We start from the raw sequence: 21,795 nt of genomic DNA, 5'->3' as shown, positions 1-21,795 counted from the left end.
GAGATGTGTTTTTGTGTGTAGTTGTACATGTGTGCAGAGCACGTGTGTGTCTGTGTAGTATGTGTGTGGTGTGTGGGTATGTGTGCTTGCACTTGTGAGTATTTTGAGATAAACAGCAGTCCCAGAAGATGTTTCAGCATGGGATAATGGTGGTTGACCAGCTGCTCATTCAAAATATTTTGCAAATCCAGCCTTAGGAATTTATCCTTTGAGCATCTGGTCAAACTGATGTGGCTGAAGCTCAAGGTGTAGACAAGGGCATGACCAGTGCCTGTAAGCGCAGTGGCTGGTCTGTGCAGGAAGGGGGGTGACCTGGCTCTCCTCAAGAAGGCAAAATTAATAAGCAGATAGTTATTCTTCAGCCCTATTAAGATATAAGAAAAATAATTTATTTAACTTTACTTATTCCTTTTCCAACGTTCTTTTTTACATTCAAGTTTCTGACCTTGAGCAATCTCTTCCTGCCTGAAAACATGTTTTAACATTCCTTGCAGGGCATGTCTACCGTCAGTGAATTCCCTCAGTTTTTGTTTGTTTGTTTCACTTTTGAGGGATATTTTCACTGGACATAGAATTATGGGTTAGCAGGGTTTCTGTTCTTTTTAAATAGTTTTCAGGGGGGCGTGTATATTTTTCATCAACTAAAAAAGCATAAAAGCTCAATGTCAAAGGAAGCACATGGTTGAGTTAAATGGGTACTGATGTACGGAGCAAGCTTCCCTTTGATGCATGTTTTAAATCAGAAAGGAGTACTGGGTGGTTTTTGGTCAGTTCTTCCCTGCGTTATGCTGATACCAACATGTTTCACCCTTGCAGCGAAGACCACACCCCTCAGCAAGAAGAAAAGAAACCGGAACCCCTTATGCAAATGGATAACCAGTTCCCTCCCAGGAAAGGTAGAGATTATTCTCTATCCCACTGCACAGGCTTTTTTCTTCTTATATATGACATCCTAGAGGTGCCTGGGTGGTCAGTCGGTTAAGCCTCCGACTCTTGATTTCAGCTCAGGACATGATCTCAGGGTCGTGAGGTCAAGCCCCACATCCAGCTCCATGCTGTTTGTCTCTCTCTCTCTATTCCTTTCCCCACTCTCTCAAATAAATAAATAAATAAATAGACAAACTGTTTACTTTGAGCAGGGCAGGGGAAGGACAGTAAGAATTTACCACCATTGTCTTAGAGTTATGTGCGTGTCATGGGGAATACAATCCCAGGAGAGGGATCAAGCAATGAATTCCATTCTTTTTCAATTTATGTAAAGATGAGTGGTCTATTAACTTCTAAATTTCTTCTTGTGTTATTTTTTATATTTAGTGATTTTGAGTTTTCTATTGTTCATTTAATCTATATTCAAATTTATATACAGATATACAAAACATAGAAACATAGAAGCCATATAAACTGATACATATGTTATATATATATAAAGCATATAAACCTATATATATATAACTTATTGATTTCTGCCCTTTTTCTTAACATTTCCTTCCTTTTCAGTTCTTTGGGTTTGTTCCTTTGTTACTTTTCTGTCTTCGAATTCTTTCTTCTTTTTTGATAAATATCCTCAGGGGTGTACTTTGGCTCTAACTGTCCATGAGCTGAACACACAGTATCTTAGTGTTGCTCATCCCAAGCACTTTGGAATTTGTCTTGGTTTACTTTTTAACTCAAGGCTTATTTAGAATTAGTTCATGTTCTTCCTGGAGCAATGTGGAGGAGACGAGTTCACAAACTCAAAAGGCATCCCTAACTGACAATGACATCAAGTCCTTCTCTCCATACGGTGAGGACTGCCTCCCCTTTGCTCTCTGGAAGGACTTTTTTTCTTTCTCTCCAGAGACCCTTCCCCCAGCATTTCTGTTAGTTTTCCAGGTCCATTCACTTTCCTTTTGATTTTAAAGAGTGGGTTTAGAAAGCTTTGGAGCAAGCCACCCTCAGTGTGTGCATGTACGTGTGTGGTTGGAAACGTTTTTTCTGATGGCCCAAGGACAGTGAGTTTTAGGCTGCAAGCCAAAGGAAGGACTGGCTGATGACTGAGTTGTTTTCTTCCTCTGCTGAACTCCAGGGCTCATTCACCCCGGGCAAGTTTCCACAGTCCCCCTGGCAAGGTGGTGGGGGGGGTCAGTGTGTTCAGCCCTCACTGAGTCAGTAGGTCTTTGGCATCTAAGTGTCTGAGAACAGGGTCTCTTACTAGACCCTCCCATTGCCATGGCCTTGGCACTTGACTCCTGTTGTCTCTGTGCCCGGGGAGGCAAAAAACAAACAAAAAAGCTGGTATCAAATGTCTTCAGGGAAAAATCTGCCTTCAATGATCAGTCTATGCCTTGTGGAGCCTGTCTCCACTGAACCCTTGGCCTGAATATTTCATTTTTCCTGGCAGATAATCCATACTTCTAATGAAATATTTAATTTGATTGATTCATTGATTGATTGATTGATTGATTGATTTGGGGGGGCAGAGGGAAAGGGAGAGAGAGAATCTCAAGCAGGCTCCATGCCCAGTGTGGAGCCAATGCAGGGCTCCATCTTACGACCCTGAGATCATGACCTCAGCTGAAATCAAGAGTCAGATGCTTAACCAAATGAGCCATCCAGATGCCCTGAAATATTTTATTTTAAAAATATTTCATTTAATATTTGTATCTGTTTACAAAGGGAGATCAGTCCAGAAAATGAATTTTCCAGGCATGAGTGTAATTCCACTTGGCAGTGTATCCAACATTTATCTAGCTGAACTTCAAAACCCTTATGAGTCAGCAACACCATTTACCCTCCCTCTCCCCCTTCTGGAACTGGAATTTCTGCAGCAATGACCCAATGCCTGCCCCACCCCTGTATGGCAGGAGTACTGGGGGCATAGAGCTTGCCTCTCCTTTCACAAGTCCACAGGTACAGAAATATTATGCTCCAGCGTGAACCTCCTTCACTTCTGTTTTAGATCATTTAGATGATAAGATTTGTGACTTTGAGCTAATGAGATTTTGAGGAGGAGACAGAGTTGAGCTGATACTGTTATTATAAGATGAGACTTTTAAGGACCAGAGGGGGGGCTGTGGTAGCCAGAATCCTAAGATTACCCCCAAGATTCTGACCCCTGGTGTACACGCACTTTCCACTAGTTATTTAAGCAAACACTAAGCTAGGTGCTGCCTGAAGGGATTTAGCAGATTTAAATAGGGTCGCAAATCAGCTGGTCTTAAAATAGGGAAATTATCCAGGAAATTACCCAGACCTTAAATCTGGGTCTAGAGTCAGAGACCAAGCAGTTAGAGAGATTCAAAGCGTAAGAGAGTTCAACGTAAGAGAGATTCTCCTGGCTGGTTTTGGACCTGGAGGAGGCCATGTGACAAGTCACACCAACTGTAAGCAGTTGATAGCTGGCAGGGAGACAGCAACCTCAGTTCTGCCTCCATAGAAAACTGAATTCTTCCAATCACCTGAATGAGAATGGAAATGGACCCTTGCTCAGAACCTTCAGCTGAGAACTCATTTGGGCCGAACCCTTGATTTTTTAGCCTTTGAGACCATGAGCAGAAAACCCAACCATATCACGCTAAACTTCGGACCTACAAAACTGTGAGTTAATAAATGGGTGTTGTTTTAAGCCATTATGTTTGCAGAAATTTTCTTTTTACACAACGATAGAAAATGAACACACACTTTGTAAAGCCTATCTACAACAGAACCTTCAACAAAGCATTATCTGAAATGTAGAAACATAAAAAACCACTCCGTGTAAATCAGGAACAATGGTATAAAACCCAGGGATGCCTGGTGCAATCAACAATACACTGGTGGTTCTGATCCAAGGAGAACATGAAATTAAAGATCTGAGGATAACAAAAGAAGAAATAAAATCATCATTATTTGCATATTCCCAACATAGAACATCCCCCCCCCCACAAATTAGCAGATGTATTTTTAGAAACAATAGCAACTTTTGGCTAACTGATTGGATATAGTATCTTTAAAAGTCTAATTCATTTCTTTTTTTTAAATCTATTTCCTTTTTTTTAAGATTTTTATTTATTTTTTGAGAGAGAGAGAGAATGGTAGAGAGAGAGCATGAGAAGGAGGAAGGTCAGAGGGAGAAGCAGACTCCCTGCCGAGCAGGGAGCCTGATGCGGGACTCGATCCCGGGACTCCAGGATCATGACCTGAGCCGAAGGCAGTCGCTTAACCAACTGAGCCACCCAGGCACCCTCTAACTCATTTCTTTACACCAACCCCAGGCAAATAAAAAATGTAACTAAAGAGACACCAAATTACCCTCCACTGGGCTGTAACAATGTAGGTTCTCTCTTCTCTTCTTTGGGGCTGGCCAACAAATGTGCTTTTGGATCTATGCCAATCTGATCCATGATCATAGTTTCTCAATGTTTTTCGGATTTATTGAAGTATTAATTATATACAATAAAATCACAAGGTGTACCTTTAGGTGAGTTCTGACAAATGCATAGAGTTGTGAGCAAGAATCTTAGAACATTACATTAAATTCCCATTAGGTTCTTTCTGGTTCTCTTGCCTTGAGGAAATTGCTGTTATAATATCTACCACACAAATTAATTTTGCCTATTTTTAAATTCATAAAATTAGATCTCTCTAGTATTCACTTTTTTGGTGTCTAGCTTCTTAAGCTGAGCATATTTTTGTTGACATTCATCTAGATTGCTGAGTGTGTACTTCCTTCCTTTTTATTTTTGAGTAATGTCCATTGTATTAATATAACATGGTATGTTCATCCATTCCAAACATTCAGCTATTTTGAATAGAGCTGCTATAAACATTTTGGTACAAGTCTTTTTGTAGACCTATGTTGCTATTTCTCTTGGGAAAATGCCATTTGTTGAAAAAGACTTTATTTTCCTCTGTTATATTGCATCTAGTGCATTTATTCAAAAGCATTTGACCATGTCTATGCATCTGTTTCTGGACCCCCTACTCTCTTCCATTGATGAATTTGTTTGGCCTTATACCAACACTACACTGATTATTCTAGTTTGAAACTACTTCAATAAGTACATTACATTTTTTTAAATGCAATTTTTCTCTGCAATGTGTTTATATGACTATTCATAGACTATTGATACAAATTTAGAGAATTAAACAGTTTCCTTCAAAGAAAGTCTTTGCTGTTATTAAGGGGACTTACTTCCAAGACTAACCCAGAGTATTTGTAAGTCCTCCCATTAAAACAGGCATGAGACAAAGTATCTGGAGGACTGGTTTAATTTTCTGAGACATTCTTGTTGGGATTATATTGTAGGGAGGTATGGGACTATTATGTCAATCACATAGCTTCTTATTGTATCATAATTTCTTAAAGGCCATTAAGTACAATAAAATTTTTAAATTTAATTTAATAATAAAAAATTTAAATTAATATCTAGGATTCCATAACATAATACTATATGTCAGGTATATATATATATATATATATATGTATATATATATATGATATAATTGATTCAGTATATATATGGTTGTATATATATATAACTGTAGGTCAGGTATATATATATGGTTCCAAATTTCTGAGTTCCCTTCCTAAAGTTGCTGTATGGTTTTATCTCAGCTGTGTTAATAATGGACACTTTCTGTTTTACTTCTTAGTTCCAAGTTTTTGTTCCTTCCGCTATGGATTATCTCTCCTCTTGCATTTCTGTAACGTTGTAATAATGGCACAGCGCATGTGTCTGAGCCTCACAATGGTAGCCATGGTGAACAGCACAGATGCTCTTGGTTCACCCAACACCTCCACAGAGGAGCACCTGGATCACATAAAGGTATATGAAAAATATTATCCATAGTCACATGTTTAAAATCCTATCTTGCTCATTGATTTGTGTAGAGATTGAATGTTATCATAACTGATGTGACAGTAATCATTAGAAAAAGAAGTTCAAGTCTTCATCTATCTTGCTAGTAGTAACCTAACTAAACATGTCCCATGATTACAGCACACCTTAATATTTGTGAAGGGCTTTGTTATATGAATCCTTCTATGTGAAGAAGAATAAAAACTGAGCATTAGGGTCTCTAGAATTGAGAAGTTTGGATAAGAGGAAAAAGAGAAAGCATTTCAAACCAGAGCAGAAGTAAAGACACATTGTTTCTTTAAAAGTTTTTGAATATGCAGTATATTTACATGCTTCACTAATTTCATTTCTGGAAGGTAGTGAGTTTTGCTACCTGTCAGAAGATGTAGAACAGGGAAAAAATGGAAATGAATGGGAAGAATATTTTTTTCACTCTACTCTTCCTATGTTCTGTTATGAATGCACAGGTAAACATGAACATACTTTCTTATTTTCACCTTTTTTACATTAAAAATAACACTTTATATGCAATGTACTGCATCTTAATTTTTTTTAACAATCATCAGAACCAGGCTTAGATATGACACATATGTAGGAATTCCCATACAGGGAATTTAAAATAGCTATAATTGATTTGTTAAGTCTCTAATGGAAAAAGTTGGCAACACATAACACCAGATGGGTAATGTCAGTAGAGATGGAAATTATGAGAATGAATAAAAAAGAAACAGAAATCCAGGTAACTGTAACATAAATAGAGAGTGCTTGACAAGCTCATAAGTAGTCTCAACATAGCTGAGGGAAGAATCAATGAACTTCAGTATGGGTCAATAGAAACTTCTCAAGCGGAAATGAAAGAGAAAGGAGGGGTTGGGAGGGAAGCTTAACAGAATATCCCGGAATTGTGGATAATATCAAAGGTATAGGGGTGCCCGGGTGGCTCAGTTTGTTGTGTCAGACTCTTGCTTTCGGCTCAGGTCATGATCTCCTGATTGTGAGATTTGGCCCGACGCCAGGCTCCACACTCAGTGGGGAGTGTGCTCAAGATTCTCCCCCTCTCCCCTTCCCCTTCCCCTGCTCTCTCTCTCAAATAAACCTGAAAAAAAAAAAAACATAACATATAAATGGCTAGAATACTAGAAAGAAAAGAAAGAGAGAGTGGCAAGAAGTAATATCTGAAAAATTAATGGTTGAGAACTTTCCAAAATTACTGGTGGACCCCAAACCACAAGTCCAAGAAGCTCAGAGAATACCACACAGGATACTAAAAAGATAAATAATTAACAACGAGAAAAACCAACTAGACATACATATTTAAATTGCAGAAAACCAAGACAAAGAGAACATCCTGAATGAAGCCAGAGGGAAAAATATCTTACTTACAGAGGAACAAGGATAAAAATTACAAAAGACTTCTTATCAGAAACCATTCAATTAAGAAGAGAGGCAAAACAATCTTTCAAGTGTTGAAGGAAAAAGAATCTGCCAAGTTAGAATTCTATATCCAATGAAATTACCTTAAAAGTGAAAGAGGTTAAAGACTATTTCAGGCAAATAAAAACCGAGGTAATATATTGCTACAGTAGGCCTGCCATAAAAGAAATGTTAAAAGATGGCAGATTTTAATCCAATATATCTATAATCACTGTATTTATTATTTATTTATTTATTTTAGAGCGAAAGCCTGTGAGCAGGTGGGGGGAGGGGCAAAGGGAGAGGAAGAGAGAGAATCTTAAGCAGGCTCCATACCCAGCATGGAACCCAACGCAAAGCTCAATCTCATGACCCTGAAATCATGACCCTAACATCATGACCTGAGCCTAAATCAAGAGCCGGACACTTAACCAAATGAGCCACCCAGGCACCCCTCAATAATCGCTTTATTTTTATTCATTTATTTTTAAGATTCTTATTTGTTTCAGAGATAGAGCAGGGTGGGGAGGGGCAGAAGGAGAGGCGAGAGAGAAACTCAAGTAGACTGTGCTGAGTGCGGAGCCCCATGAGGGACTTGATCCCACAACCCTGAGATCAGACCTGAGCTGAAACCAATAAATATGTTCATCAGTAGATGGATGAATGCACCAACTATGGTACATCCATAAAACAGAGTACTACTTAGCACTAAAAAGAAATGAACTAGTGACACACAGAACAACATGGGTGAAATTCAAAATAAGTATGCTGAGTAGAATAAACTATATATATAGTGTATGACTCCATTTATATAAAACTTCAGAAAGTGAAAACTATATCATAGTGACAGGCAGACCAGTGGTGGGAGAAAAGCAGGAGGGAGGAATTACAAAAGAAGTAAGGAAACTTCTGGAGGTGGAGAATGCATTCACTGCCTTGATTATGGTGATGGTTTCATGAGTATACACATAATTAAAAATTTATCAACTTGTACACTTTATACCAAAGATTAAATATGAAGTTTCCTGTGTCACTTGTACCTCAAAAATCTTTTAAACTCTTTTTATCCAAATTTTCTCTTGGATTATATTCTTTAAATATTTGTAGTATTTCATTGCTTTGGTTTCAATATTGAGAACTCCATGTTCTAGAGAAATGGCTACTCACAGGAGCCATATACTGAATCAGCAAAAAAGGAGGGAGCTCGAGTTGTGGAGGCCTTATAGAACCTCCCACTGTAATCCAGGGAAACTGATCTTCAAATGTGAGTCACAGAGAAGGGCTTCTCTTTGCTGACATACAAAGGTACTAGATGAAAAAAATGAGACAATATAGCATGTAATTATTCCCAAATGTGAAGACTCACCAGAAAACTGTTTCCATAGAGCAGATCTAAATTGTAACCTGAAATTACAAAAGGAACCTAAAGGCTAGTTGAAGCAATTACAGTTAAGGAAGGAGCACCGCAGAGAAGAACATACAGGAGCTCAAAGCCAAGATGGCCAGGCAACACTATGCTCTGCCAATAGACAAATGAAGACAAATAAGTTGACAGAACGCAGGGAAGGATTATGGAAAAACAAGACATTTAGAACATTTTAGAAAAGAAGAGAAACCAAGCCAAAAAAAAAAAAGAGAGAGAGAGAAATGGCCTTCTTCCTTCACTGTCTCATCCAATTATTTCCAGTTCTGCCTGAGACGTTCTCTTTGTGATTTGATCAATCACTATTTTTTTCTCTCTGGGAGTAGTCTGGATGTGGGGGAATGTTTTGTGAATGAGGTTAACTTAATGGCGGTGTCAGAGGAAGAGAAAAGGCAAGAGGACATTCATGACTGTGGTGGGTGTAGTACTCTACGGAAGGGCTGACACGCAGTGTAGCAATGTTCAAGAAGCAAGTATTAAGTGCCCATGCTGTCCTGGGGCTACAGAAGGTGCCCTTGACTGCAAGACCTTTACATTATAGTTGACGATACCATGGTTACATGTCAGTACACACAGGAAAAGATGTTCCAAAGGAACAGCAAGGATCCCATGATAGAGAATGAGGCAGAGGGGAGCTCCTTTACACTGAGTGGGCGGGCAGACCAGGTCTCCTGCATCCCTAAACATCACAGTAACTCACAGGATGCAGAGTGGCTCCATGTGTCTCCTTGTTTCTTTCAGAACCCCGTGTATAACTGGAGTCCTAAAATCCAGGGTATCATCTTCAGTTCCGTCTTCTATGGTGTACTTATCACCCAAATTCCTGTTGGATACTTGTCTGAAAAATACTCCATCAAGAAAATGATCGGCTCTGCATTATGCCTCAGCTCTCTACTTAGCCTGTTAATGCCAATGGCAGCTGAAGGTGGAGAAGCTTTCCTCCTGGCATGCCGAGTAGTCCAGGGAGCAGCCCAGGTATTAAGATAATGCAAAAACTGAACAGGGTTTAAATTCACAGAAAGTATCAGAGATCAGATGTCCCAATCCTTCTGATTTCAGGGATCGGTATTCATAGCTCAGCACGTCATGTGGGCCAAGTGGGCTCCTCCCTTGGAACGAGGCCGACTCACCTCCCTGAGTCTATCAGGTAATGACGTAGGGCCTAGAATGTTTGAATCCCGCTATCATCTTATTCTAGCACGTTCTTCCTAGACCTGTAAAAGATGTGTGTTTTGAAGTGTCCAGGGCTTTGGAAACCATCTGCTCCAGCATCCTTGCTTTAAAGATGTGGAAACTGTCTAGAATGAAGAAAAGTCTCCTTTATCTCAAACAACAGGAAAAAAAGAGAAAAGCGAAGATTTTATTCTTTTCTTCTGCTCAGTGTTATCCTTACAAATGTATTTCACTGGAACTTGTTTATTGCTACCGTGAGGCTACATTGTCTCTATTCTCAGATGCCTGTGCTCCTTAGGGGTTTCTTTGTGCCCCCTGATTAGGAATTCTGCTGGGATCCTTCATTGTTCTGCTTGTGACTGGATTCATCTGCCAATCCCTGGGCTGGCCCATGGCCTTCTACATTTTTGGTAAGTCTCTGTCTATAACATCCCAGTTGTTCTTCAGAATTGAAAAAAAATTAAAAATAAAAACTGACTATAAGGTAATAATTTATATAATGCTAATGATATTTAAAATCATGAATCTCATTGAAGGAAAGCGAGAAGTCAACATTCATTAATTTCACATTACAAGCAGAACTATACATGTGTTATTGTACATTACCTCTGCAATTCTATAATGCAGGTACTAGAGATCCACACCCCTTAATGAAACCCTTGGGGAAAGGGATGACCCACTATTGTTCATAAAAAGGAGCATACAGACTGAAGCAATGCTAGGAAGGAGATAGATAGGGGAAGACACCCCAATCCCCCTCAACTCTCTCTTCTTTACCTTCTTCTTGGGCTGCTTGCCAAATCAATCTAGAAAGCAGTCTACCCAGGGGCCTGCTGATGTTCATTCAAGCCAGCCATCTGTGACCAATGCAGGACATCGAAGGGTGAAGAGTGGGTCTAGAAGGATGAGTGGAAGACATCCAATGCACACTGTGAGCAAATGGCAAAGCCATAATATGAACACATGCCTTCCGTCCTCCAGATGCCATTGCTCTTCATCAGTAAATTAGTCATCAGTAGTAAGCAATGATCAGTATAGTGACAGTACCCAAGCCCTGCACCAGGAAAGGGGCCAAAAAATACTGGGACTGTCTAGCCTGGGGAAAAGAAAACTTGAGAGAGCATGAATAAAAGAGAAATTCACACCTGCCCTGTATTACAAAATTAAAACTAATCAGGGCGCCTGGGTGGCTCAGATGGTTAAGCGTCTGCCTTCGGCTCAGGTCATGATCCCAGGGTCCTGGCATCGAGTCCCGCATCGGGCTCCCTGCTCCTTGGGAGCCTGCTTCTCCCTCTGCTTCTCTCTCTCTCTCCCTCTCTCTCTCTCTCCTCCTCTGTCTCTCATGAATAAATAAATAAAATCTTTAAAAAAAAAAAAACTAATCAGCAGAAATTATAGAGGGGTGAGATTTGCGCTCCATGAAAGACAAGCTCAATAATTAACGCTGCCCACCTGATCAAAGGTTGGATGACCTCCTACACTCATGGTGTATTCCTATTCCAATGTCATATACATGTGTATGGCAACATAGGTCATTTACAGTTCTCATGGGTGGCTCCATGAAGCTCAGAGAGAGGCACTATGCGTTGTCCTGGGTCAGCAGCTTTCCCACGAATTGCCTCATTTGGAGGCACCTGGAATGGGGGGAAAGACTTAGAGGGTAGCAAGGTAGGGATTCAGGCATCTGCCTCCACAAGTCTTTACCATGAGGCATCGTGTCATGCCCACAGAGGCCAAATGGTCAGCTCCAGTTCATGGCAGAGGCAAGACTAAAACCAAGAGGTTTTGTTCTATCTGAAGGTTCTTCTCGATGAAGTTAAATAAATCTAAATCCACACTGCTTTAAAGAACAAAATAACATCTGCCTTTGAGCTGCTTCTAATTGCTGGAGAAAAGCTCCCAAAAGAGCAAATCACATCACAAACTCACATTTGTGCTCACAACGGCCGTCCAGCCTGCCGTTTCCCTCCACGAGGACTATTTTAAACTTCTCAAAACCTCTCTAGTCTCCTCAATTCTCTAAAATGGCTCCCTTTCCCCTGCCTTCTCTCTCATGTCACCTCCCTTTGAACAGTGGAAATTATTGCTCAACCTGCCACTGCCCCAACCTCTCAGACTTCTCAACTTCTATCTGACTCGTGTCTGACCCATTCTGCCATCGAGACACCTCTTTTTTTTTAAAGACTTTTATTTATTTACTTGTGTGTGAGAGAGAGAGCACAAGTCGGGGGGGGGGGGAGCGGCAGGCAGAGGGAGAAGCAGGCTCCCCACTGACCAAGGAGCCCGACGCGGGACTCGATCCCAGGACCCCGGGATCACGACCTGAGCCGAAGGCAGCCATCCAGCCGACTGAGCCGCCCAGGTGTCCTATCACTGAGACAGCTCTTGACAAGATCACGTACAGCTTCCATCAGAGCCGCCCTGATTCCGCACTGAGCCCGTTCTTGGCCCTCCGCCAACTAGGCCTCTTCGTAGAGTCTGTGGGGTCAAGATTATATCCTCTCCAGAGCCCACGGCCATCACTCCTAGTCATCACTCCCAGAACTGTTTGCTTAAAAACCACCAGGGCTTTTCAGACACGGAAGGACTCTTCTGCACATGCACTGAATTTAGACTTGGCCAACGAAGGGCAGGCAAAACTGCTTGCAGGAGATGTAAATGGAGTATGATGGGGAAGGCAAGAATTTCTACACATAGCCAATTAGAACTTCTGTTAGCATGGAAACGGATCTGAGTAGGAACAGGAGGTCAAGCCTCAGACCACAGTGACCAGGGATTTGTGACCAGTGGAATCAAAGAATTCTAAGTTTAAACCTCATTCTTCCTTGGGTTTCTTTAAAAAACTTTCTTTGTCTTAGATTTTCTCTAGTTTGAATATAATATGCCTCGGTATGTATTTTTTTCTATGTTCTCTTGAGCTTCCTGTCTCTGCGGTTTGGCGTCTATCATTAATTTTGGAAGACTAATTATTCCTTCAAATATTTCTCCTGTCCCATTCTCGTTCTTCTCCTTCTGATAGTGCCATATGTATATATTACACCTTTTGTAATTGTCCCACAATTCTTGGATACCTGTCATTTTTATTTTTTCTTTGCAATTCAGTTTTGGAAATTTCTACAGACATTTCTTCAAGCTCGATGATTCCTTCCTTGGCCATGCCTAGTCTATTGATGAGCCCATTAAAGGCATTCTTCATTTCTAGGTTAGTGTTTTTGATCTAGCATTTCCTGTTGATTTTCTTATTAGAGTTTCTGCCTACTTACATGAATCATATATTCTTGTATGTTGTCCATTTTTTCCATAAGAGCTCTTAGCAATATAATCACAGTTTTAAATTCTTGATTTGATAATTCCATCATCTCTGCCATTTCTGAATCGGTTCCAATGCTTGCTGTCTTCAAACTATATTTTTTGTCTTTTAGTATGCCGTGTGATTTTTTGTTGTTGTTGCAAGCTCAACAAGATGTACTAGATAAGAGGAATGGAAATAGTCTTTCAATGTGAGGTTTTATATTTATCTGGCTTGGCTAGGGGTTAGACATTGCTTACTGTTTGCTACAGCTCTAAGTTTCAGAGGCTACAATTTCCCCTGTTTTTGTGTTTTTATAGTCTTCTTAAATAAAGTTTGACACATGCAGTTTTTCCATTTGTATTCCCATTTATATACAGGGAAACTACTGATGCGGTGGTAAGGTGTGGGGGGTGGGGAAGATAGTGTTCTATCTATTACTATAGAGTAATCTATAGTCATATGATTAGTCTCAGTCTTTCAGTGAGTCTGTGCCTCTGGGCTTCACCTTCAGAAGTCCTTCCCAGTGTTCCCCCCATTATGTAAGACAGGAAGGCCGTAGGGGGTTGCAGTTGGGTATTTCCTTTTACTTAAGCAGGTTAGACTCTGGTAGAAGTTTCCCTTGACAGCAGGCTTTGTTAAGAACAGGATGCTCTAGACATAATTCAAAACTGCTACTTTTCCTTTCCCCTGCTGAAAGGATGTAGGAATTTTTGTCTCATCTTCACTGTGAGAACCTGGTTAGGTCTCCTGAAGGTAAAAGTCACAAAAGTATGAGGCTCCCTCCAGGATTACCCCCACCCCAGATTTTTTTACCTCTCAAACTTGTCCACACGGCCTACTGCGATTAATCAATTGCCAGGTTTTCTTACCCTGGTACTGGTTCCCATGTAGTTTTCTGCTTCTGGGCTTCTGTTCCAGGAAGTTGTAATTCTCTGTATCCCTTATCTGTCTCTCCAATTTGGGGTACAGTAATTTGCCCTATGACCTCAATATTCTGATGGATCAAAGAAGAGTTGATTTTTATTTTGTTCAACATTTTTCTTGTAATGAGGATGGGAGGGATGACTACGAAGTTCCTTACATGCTGGATCAGAAACCAGAAGTCTCTCTCCAGATCATTTTGAAGTTACATTTTTGTCAACTTCGGATGAGAAGACATACCTTATTTGAGTTTCTTAATAAATCCAGAACTTAAACATTCATGTGAATTCCCATGTATAGTCTTGCCCCAGGCCTCACAGATGTTAGAGATGGCCAAACCTCCATGCCCAAAAATCAAGTGGAAGTTCTCCAGTCCACATTTGACCTGAGCTCTCAATCACATTCATCACCAATGGTGCCCTTGCCTAACTCTCTGCATTGGCCTTTGTTCTCCTGGCCATTCTGTCTCAGTCTTTTGCAGACTCATCCACTTCTCTTGCCATTAACTCTTGTCTCTTCAAAGCTCTGCTCCAGGCTGCTCCTTGAGGACTGTACTCCCGCCCTAAAAATATAATTCATGCTAAGTGTCAATTACCACTTACTAACTGTGTGTCCCCGGGCAAGGATGTGGACCTTTCTGAACATCAGTATTCTCATTTTGAAAAAGAGCTAATAGGCCCATATGAGTTTCTGAGTTGACTAAAATAATATATTGAAATGTACATATTGCACATGTATTTATTAGATACTTACTTCTGTCCACTTATGTTTCACCTTGGGATTGGGTTCTCAGGTCATAGAATGACATGGAAATAGTATACAGTTGAAATATCCTTTTAATGTTGCTTAAAGAATGTTGTGCAAGCCTAAGATCTCCCAGTGGCTCCAGGTTTCCACATGGTCTGATCCCATCAGCTCTCATCCTCAACCTTCCCCACCCTCCCCTTGCTTCCTCTCCAGTCACACTGGCCTCAGGACCTAGGCCTTCAGCACTCTCTGCTCCCTCTGCCTGGAGAGTCCTTGCCCCATATCCATGTCACAGCCTTCACTGAACATGATACTCCCCCCACCCCCGTAACTTCTATCCAGAGCTCTTGTCACGGATATTTAATACCCTTTACTTATTTACTTTTCATCCTCTTTTTCTCATCCACTAGAAAGTAAACTCTCTGAAGACAGAAATTTTTGTGGTTTATTCATTGCTGCATCCCCAGTGCATAGAATAGTGAATGGTACATAATGTGCATTTAATCAATATTTGTCAAATGAATGAATGCCTTTCTGGAAGATTGACTGATGAGTACTACATACTCCCTGTCCTAACAGATGATTCCTCACAGAGGACTTGTGTAATACCTCAGGCCTGGGCTGAATCTCGGGAGCATGGCCAAGACCTAGCTCTTAAAGCTAGGTGACAGTCAAGCCCTGTGAGGGTTCAGCTGTACCATATTCTAATGGTGGAACACGTTGGGAAACTGTAGAGATGAGGGCCTAAGAGCAGGGAGTCCCACTATGATGAGTGGAGGGATACAGAGCCTAGATCAGGAGAGGCCAGAGGCTTACCGCCCTCTCTGCAAAATTCATTCTGTAGGCACAGCCGTGGATACAGAGAGGACTATCAAAACTGTAAGCCTTGTTGCCAAGTTTTAAAGAAGGAAGAGTAGGTCCAGGTTCTCTGACCGATAATGACAAATGCCAATTTGGGAAAGAGACTTACTACCGACAGAAGCAATTTCAATTCTAACCTATCCTGCTTTGATAGGTGCTTGTGGCTGTGCCCTAAGTCTTCTCTGGTTTGTTCTGTTCTATGACGACCCAAAGGACCACCCATGTATAAGCATCAGTGAGAAGGAATACATCTTGTCCTCCCTCAACCAGCAGGTAGAACACAGATGCTCCACTGTGGTATCTTCCAGATTCTGTGCCAAATGGAACCATGTTCCTGCTTGTCCTAATGTGCTAACAGTTAATGGGTTTTTTCCCCAGGTCAGCTCAAGGACACAGTCTCTGCCAATCAAAGCTATGATTAAGTCTCTTCCCGTCTGGGCCATTGCTTTCGGTTCTTTTGCTTTTCACTGGACAAATAATATCATGGTTTTGTACACTCCAACATTTATCAGCTCCAAGCTTCATGTGAACATAAAAGAGGTAAGTTGACTTGTGTTCTCCTTTTAGCTTTATGAAGGACTCTGCTCATTTCTTTGTTTCTTATGACTCTAACCCTAGCTCTTGCTCACCCCTACACCATTTAGCTGTACCTGGGGACTGTTTCCAATTCTTATGTTAACGTTCCCCAGATCAAAGGGTGTAGGCACATATCTGGCACTCCCACAATAGAATACACTCATGTTCCCAGAGGTTCCCTACCTCCCATTCACTGCATGATCACCCCAATTAGTATTATTTAAGGCTCAACACCGTCATTGCCTACAGAGACTGGGATCCTTCCCTGCCACCCTGCCCAGCTCACACCCAACCTATCTCTTGGGATAAGGCAATGAGTCCTGGGTCTTGCTTTGAAAGGATGGGCACTCTCATTTCTTATCTGACTTGGAGAATGACTGTTCCCTGAACCTATGTTCAAAGCCATACTAACCAGAAAAGACTCCTATAGAAATGGAATGCCCAAAGTGCCATTCATCAATCAACCTCCAGTAACCCAGCCTTGGGGCCAAGTGCTCTCTGATTCAGTGTTATCCTCTGTGAGACCCTGGATGTGTTGAAAGGATTAAGGGCAGTGGTTCAGAATCAGCACCATATGTATGTCTGTAGTTGCTGTCATTACTAGCTCTACCATCTTGCCCAAGGCCAGCATTCCCCATTCCTGACTATAGTCTTCGGATCTTGATTCTCCAGTACTTTCAGGTCCCGTGACACTAAGAAGAGAAAACTAGATGGACTCTGACAACTCTTCCTGACCCCAAAACTATTTTCCTCCTTCTTTTGGGTGGTGTGGCCCCAAGTGGGAATTCTGAGTTTGCACGTTGATGGTAGCTTGTATGGCAATACAAATTTTAGATACTGAATTTTAGCATCGGGATGACTCTACCTATCATACTCACCCTTACACTAACATTTACTTCCCAGAATGGGCTGCTGTCAGCCCTCCCCTATTTGTTTGCCTGGAGCTTTGGTATCCTAGCCGGTCACCTGTCAGACTTCTTCCTGTCCAGGAATATTCTCCGCTTAGTTACCATCCGGAACCTCTTCAACACACTGGGTAAGGAACAGCCGGATGTTCAAGCTCCTTGAGGCCCTTTGCCCCGTCTTTGGGATGCCCCTAACTGTGTTGTCTGAATCACTCCCCAGGACTTCTCCTGCCTGCCTTCTTTAGCGTGTGCCTGCTCTACCTGAGTTTCAGCTTCTCTAGCACTACCATCTTCCTGATACTTGCCAGTTCAACAGGAACCTTTTGTATGGCTGGAGTACTCATAAATGGCTTGGATATTGCTCCCAGGTAGGATTTTAAAAATCTCTTTCCTGTATCCAAGCTCTCCAGGGTTTTTTAAGATTCCAACCATTTTGGAGTTCGTGGCCACCAGGCCAAAACTCTCCCAGAAGCAGCATCAATATAGTTCATTCATATAATGTAAGTAATCATTTTGTACCTAATGATATATTAATGTTTGCAACCCCTATATTTATGAAGTACAGCCCAATGATTCAGGGCACAGATTCTAAAGTCAGAAGGCTCGGTTTTAATAACAGCATGACCACTCTCTTCAAACAAATTACTTACCTTCTCTGGGCCTGTTGCACACCTATAAAATGGGAGTGATAAGAGAATGCTTACCTCATAGGATTATTAGAGGATGAAATAAGTTAATTTAGGTCAAGTACACAGAATAGTGCCTGGCCCATAGCAAACACTGTATACAGGTTACCTGCTCCCCCTGGTTATTGTTACTGAATACATGTTTATATATTATGAATCCTTATGAAAACCCACCAGTCAGTAGTACTTATTTTATAACTAAGAAAACCGAGGCTCAGATACTTGTCAGCCAAGATCTCACCACTGGTTTGGAATCTTACCTAGGATTTTAATCCAGATCTGTCTGGCAAAATCTTTTGCTTTTACTATGATGCCTTTTTTAAAGATACTCTAAGTGTGACTGATGGAAACAGCCCAGCCATTTGCACAACTCCAGGGGGCACTGTTTACATTGTGCTCTATAGGGCTAGCAGTCCCTGGAGAACGTGGATCCAGTAGGAACAGAATTCTCTGAAGTTTAGCAAAGCAGTGGCTGTGGGGTAGAGAGGTGAAATCAACAAAGAATAATCCACTTGTCTTGATTCTTATAAAGAATCTTGTCCATTATATCTACACAAGGTGAGTGCCAGAGTAGTGAGGACATGTATCCACTTGTTTTATTCAGTTCCAAGACCCTCCTTAAAAATGCCCACAGGTGAATTATATACAAAACGTGTAAGGATTATTTGATACAGAAAGCACAATGTCAACTGAGTCATATGCACTTTGAAATCAAGAATGTATACAGAAATAGGGACGCCTGGGTGGCGCAGTTGGTTAAGCATCTGACTCTTGGTTTTGGCTCAGGTCATGATCTCAGGGTCCTGGGATGGAGCCCTGTGTGGGGCTCCGTGATCAGTGCAGAGTCTGCTTGAGATTCTCTCTTCCACTCTGTCTGCCCCGCCTGCTCATGCTCTCTCTCTCTCTAAAATCAATCAATCAATCTTTAAAGAAAATAATGTATACAGAAATAGAGAAAGGAAATTATAAATAGCTAGGATTTATTGAGTATTTTTATGTGCCTGGCATGCCCCGTGTGAATGAGATATTACCCACATAGTATGGGTGAGGAAGCAAAAGACCAGGGAAAAGAATTCATGTATATCACACAGTAATAAGCACTGAGGGCTCACACCTACGTATGTCTGCTTCCACAGCTGACTAGCTGTAGTCACTCCCTCAGTAGGGCTATTTGCTAGCATCTTGTCAGTAGGCTATGAAATAATCTCAGCCAGCAATGGCTTGAGTTTATAGGACTTGTTTGAGTTGCATCATTCCAATGGACCCAAATTCCATGTCAGCCAGGTAATTTTGTAGAATCAGAGAGAATAAATATGCTAATATACAAACTGGAAAAAATTCTTATCCCTTAAGGTAGTTCATCCTCAATCTTTAGGGCATATGTGTGTTATAGCTCAACCATATCAATTTCTATTGCTTCAACTATTGTTTATTAATGGGATGGAGACCAAACTTACTTAAGCAAGAATGTTCCTAATCATATACCTCCCTTGTTATTATAGAGAGTTCCCTTAGAGGATAAATTTCTAATTTGTCCTCTTAGGGAAATTTGGTCTTTGTTAGAACTAAAGAGTCGGTCAGGGGTTACATAGGTTGGAGCAGAACAAAGGTGGCAGGAACAAAGGTCTGGAAGGAATAAGAAACACACATGTGATTTTGTGACAATATTGTCTGGGAAATAAGACTGAGCGAGACAGAGACCTAAGAATGGAGTGGCTGCCCTCACTTTGGTGGGCAGCAAGAGTAGAAAAGAGTAGAAAAGCGCAGAGAACTCTACAGATGTTCTGTAATGCATTAACAAGAACCTGTCATTGCCTTGACATTCTCAAATGGAGGCCCCAAAAAAGACTTTAATTGCTTTTCATTATTTTTGACTGATTGCATGGATTGTACACCCTTGAATTTCCCCCTCCATGTGAGCCTGAAGTAGAGTTCAGACATCAGAATCTTATTTGGGCTCTACTAAATCATAGTATGCCAAAATATGAAATCAATAAATTTGAAAGTCTACTTTAATGGCTATTTAAATTTCCAAAATGCCTTTTAGTATGAGCTATTGCTGCTGAAGGATAAGCCAATTTAGAGATCACTGTGGTCCAGAAAATTATCCTGCATTAGAACAACCTTATTTTCACTCCCTATGTCATGTACCTATCATTTGAAGACCGAATGGCATGAGAATTAGACGATAAAACGTCACCTACTCTCAGATCAGAAGAACTGCTCCATCCTATCGATGTGTAGCGGTTTTTTAGAGGAATTGTCAAGGCACTCAGGATTCTTGACCCTGAGGATTCTGTTTATTTCTCTGACTACGGAATGAAACATTTCTTTTGGTAAAAATAGATCAAATCCTTTCTCACAGCCACAGCATGCTGAAGACGTCTGAATCTGGGAGGAGAACATAGTCATTAAAGATGTCATAGTTACTGAATATATACTAGGATAAATATAAAGAAAACCACTCCTAGAATTGTTGCAGTAAAATTGCTAAAACTAGAAAGTCAGGGAGGGAGAAAGAGAGATCTCTTAAACACAGCCATATGCAAAAGCACATTGCTTTCAAAGAAGAAATAATAAGACTGGGAGCTGCTTTCTCAAGAGAAAAAAAATGAAAGCTAGAGCCAATCTCTAATATGAAAAAAGTAAAATCACCGTTAATTAGAGGTTTATATAGAGCAAAAATTCCTTCAAGAATTAAGGTAATATAAAAATATTTTCAGGCAAATTGTGAAAATTCATCAACAAAGGCCTCCAATGAAAGCTTCTTAAGTGGGAATTCTTTGGACAGAGGCAAAATAATCACAGATGAAGCATAGAAATATAGGAACAATAAAGAGAGATGGAGAGGAAAAAAAGTAGAGTAAATCTAATAATTACTGAATTCACAAAAGGAAAGCAATACCTTGTAGGGTACAAAATATATGTAAATTAAAATGTCTGACAATAAAAAGCACAAAAGATGAGAGGATATAAATGAAAATGTGTTCTCAGGTGCTTTCATTAATGGGAATTTATAAAAATATTAATTTATGTTAGACTAAAATAAGTCAAGAATATATGTTTTAATCTCTAGGGTAACTATTGAATGATAGTAAAAGTGTAAAGGAGATGATACTGCAAAACACCAATGAAAAAGAAATCAAGAGTGAAGTTTAAAAAGGAGCATAAAAGAGGTGGAAAAAACAGAATGAGGATCTATTTAAGTCAAATGTATCAGAAAAACACAAAATATAAAAAGACTATATCTTCCAAATTTTGAGTTAATCTGGATGGAAATAAAAGCAATAACAAAATGTACCTGATTATAAGCAAAATAAAGGAAACCACATCAGCCAATGTAGTCTTTAAGGCAGATGCATTACTAGAGATAAAGAATTTTTTAAGAATTACTTTAATTCACTAGAACATATAATTTTCTAAATTTCTCTGTACCTAACATTTTACAACTGTAAAGCAAAATTTGAGAAAACTGTTCAATTTCTGCATAGGATTGGGCAGCTGTGGATGACTGACAGCCCAGCTGGGGAACATCTGAAAAGACCAAATAAAATGCCAAAAGTAGGGGTGCCTGGCTGTCTCAGTCAGTGGAGCATGTGACTCTTGATCTTAGGATTGTTCAAGATCAAGTTTTGAGCCCCATGTTGGATATAGAAATTACTTTAAAAATTTAAAAAATAAAATAAAATACCTAAAGTGTTCACTCAAAGGCATCAGACAGCAGCCGAGGCCCTATAAGACCGAAGATACAAGAGGATAGACCCTCTGAGGTGAGCTGACAGTTCCTGCCACTTTTTCATTGAGGTCATTTGGCAAAAGGCTGCTAATCCAGGTTTGGCCCTGGGACAAGTCTGCTGCTATGTATAGAGAAATTAGTCAAGCGTTTGGGTTGCACAGGGCTGGAGTGACAACACTGAAAATTAAGGGAACTTAAACATAAAGTCAGTTTCTTTCTTTGAGATATTTGTTGAGTTCTGAA

General features: G+C 40.4%; 1 protein-coding gene across 1 annotated transcript in view; it reads left to right on the top strand.

Annotated features, from left to right (window-relative positions):
• The first annotated feature begins 862 nt into the window (after window positions 1–862).
• The window catches only part of SLC17A1 (solute carrier family 17 member 1), a 33,575-nt gene continuing 12,642 nt past the window's right edge, over window positions 863–21,795 (top strand). The window contains exons 1-9 of the mRNA XM_028107560.1: window positions 863–896; window positions 5,614–5,786; window positions 9,397–9,630; window positions 9,715–9,802; window positions 10,152–10,238; window positions 15,804–15,922; window positions 16,028–16,189; window positions 17,129–17,261; window positions 17,351–17,498. Coding sequence (XP_027963361.1) covers window positions 863–896; window positions 5,614–5,786; window positions 9,397–9,630; window positions 9,715–9,802; window positions 10,152–10,238; window positions 15,804–15,922; window positions 16,028–16,189; window positions 17,129–17,261; window positions 17,351–17,498 — 1,178 coding nt within the window. The remainder of the gene's footprint in view (window positions 897–5,613; window positions 5,787–9,396; window positions 9,631–9,714; window positions 9,803–10,151; window positions 10,239–15,803; window positions 15,923–16,027; window positions 16,190–17,128; window positions 17,262–17,350; window positions 17,499–21,795) is intronic.

Source organism: Eumetopias jubatus, unplaced genomic scaffold (assembly GCF_037043125.1).
Source record: "Eumetopias jubatus isolate StellerSeaLion01/CBP00866 unplaced genomic scaffold, mEumJub1_p1.0 scaffold_6, whole genome shotgun sequence".
In the NCBI taxonomy this organism is placed as follows: Eukaryota; Metazoa; Chordata; class Mammalia; order Carnivora; family Otariidae; genus Eumetopias; species Eumetopias jubatus.
This window is presented reverse-complemented; position numbering and strand designations above follow the sequence as displayed.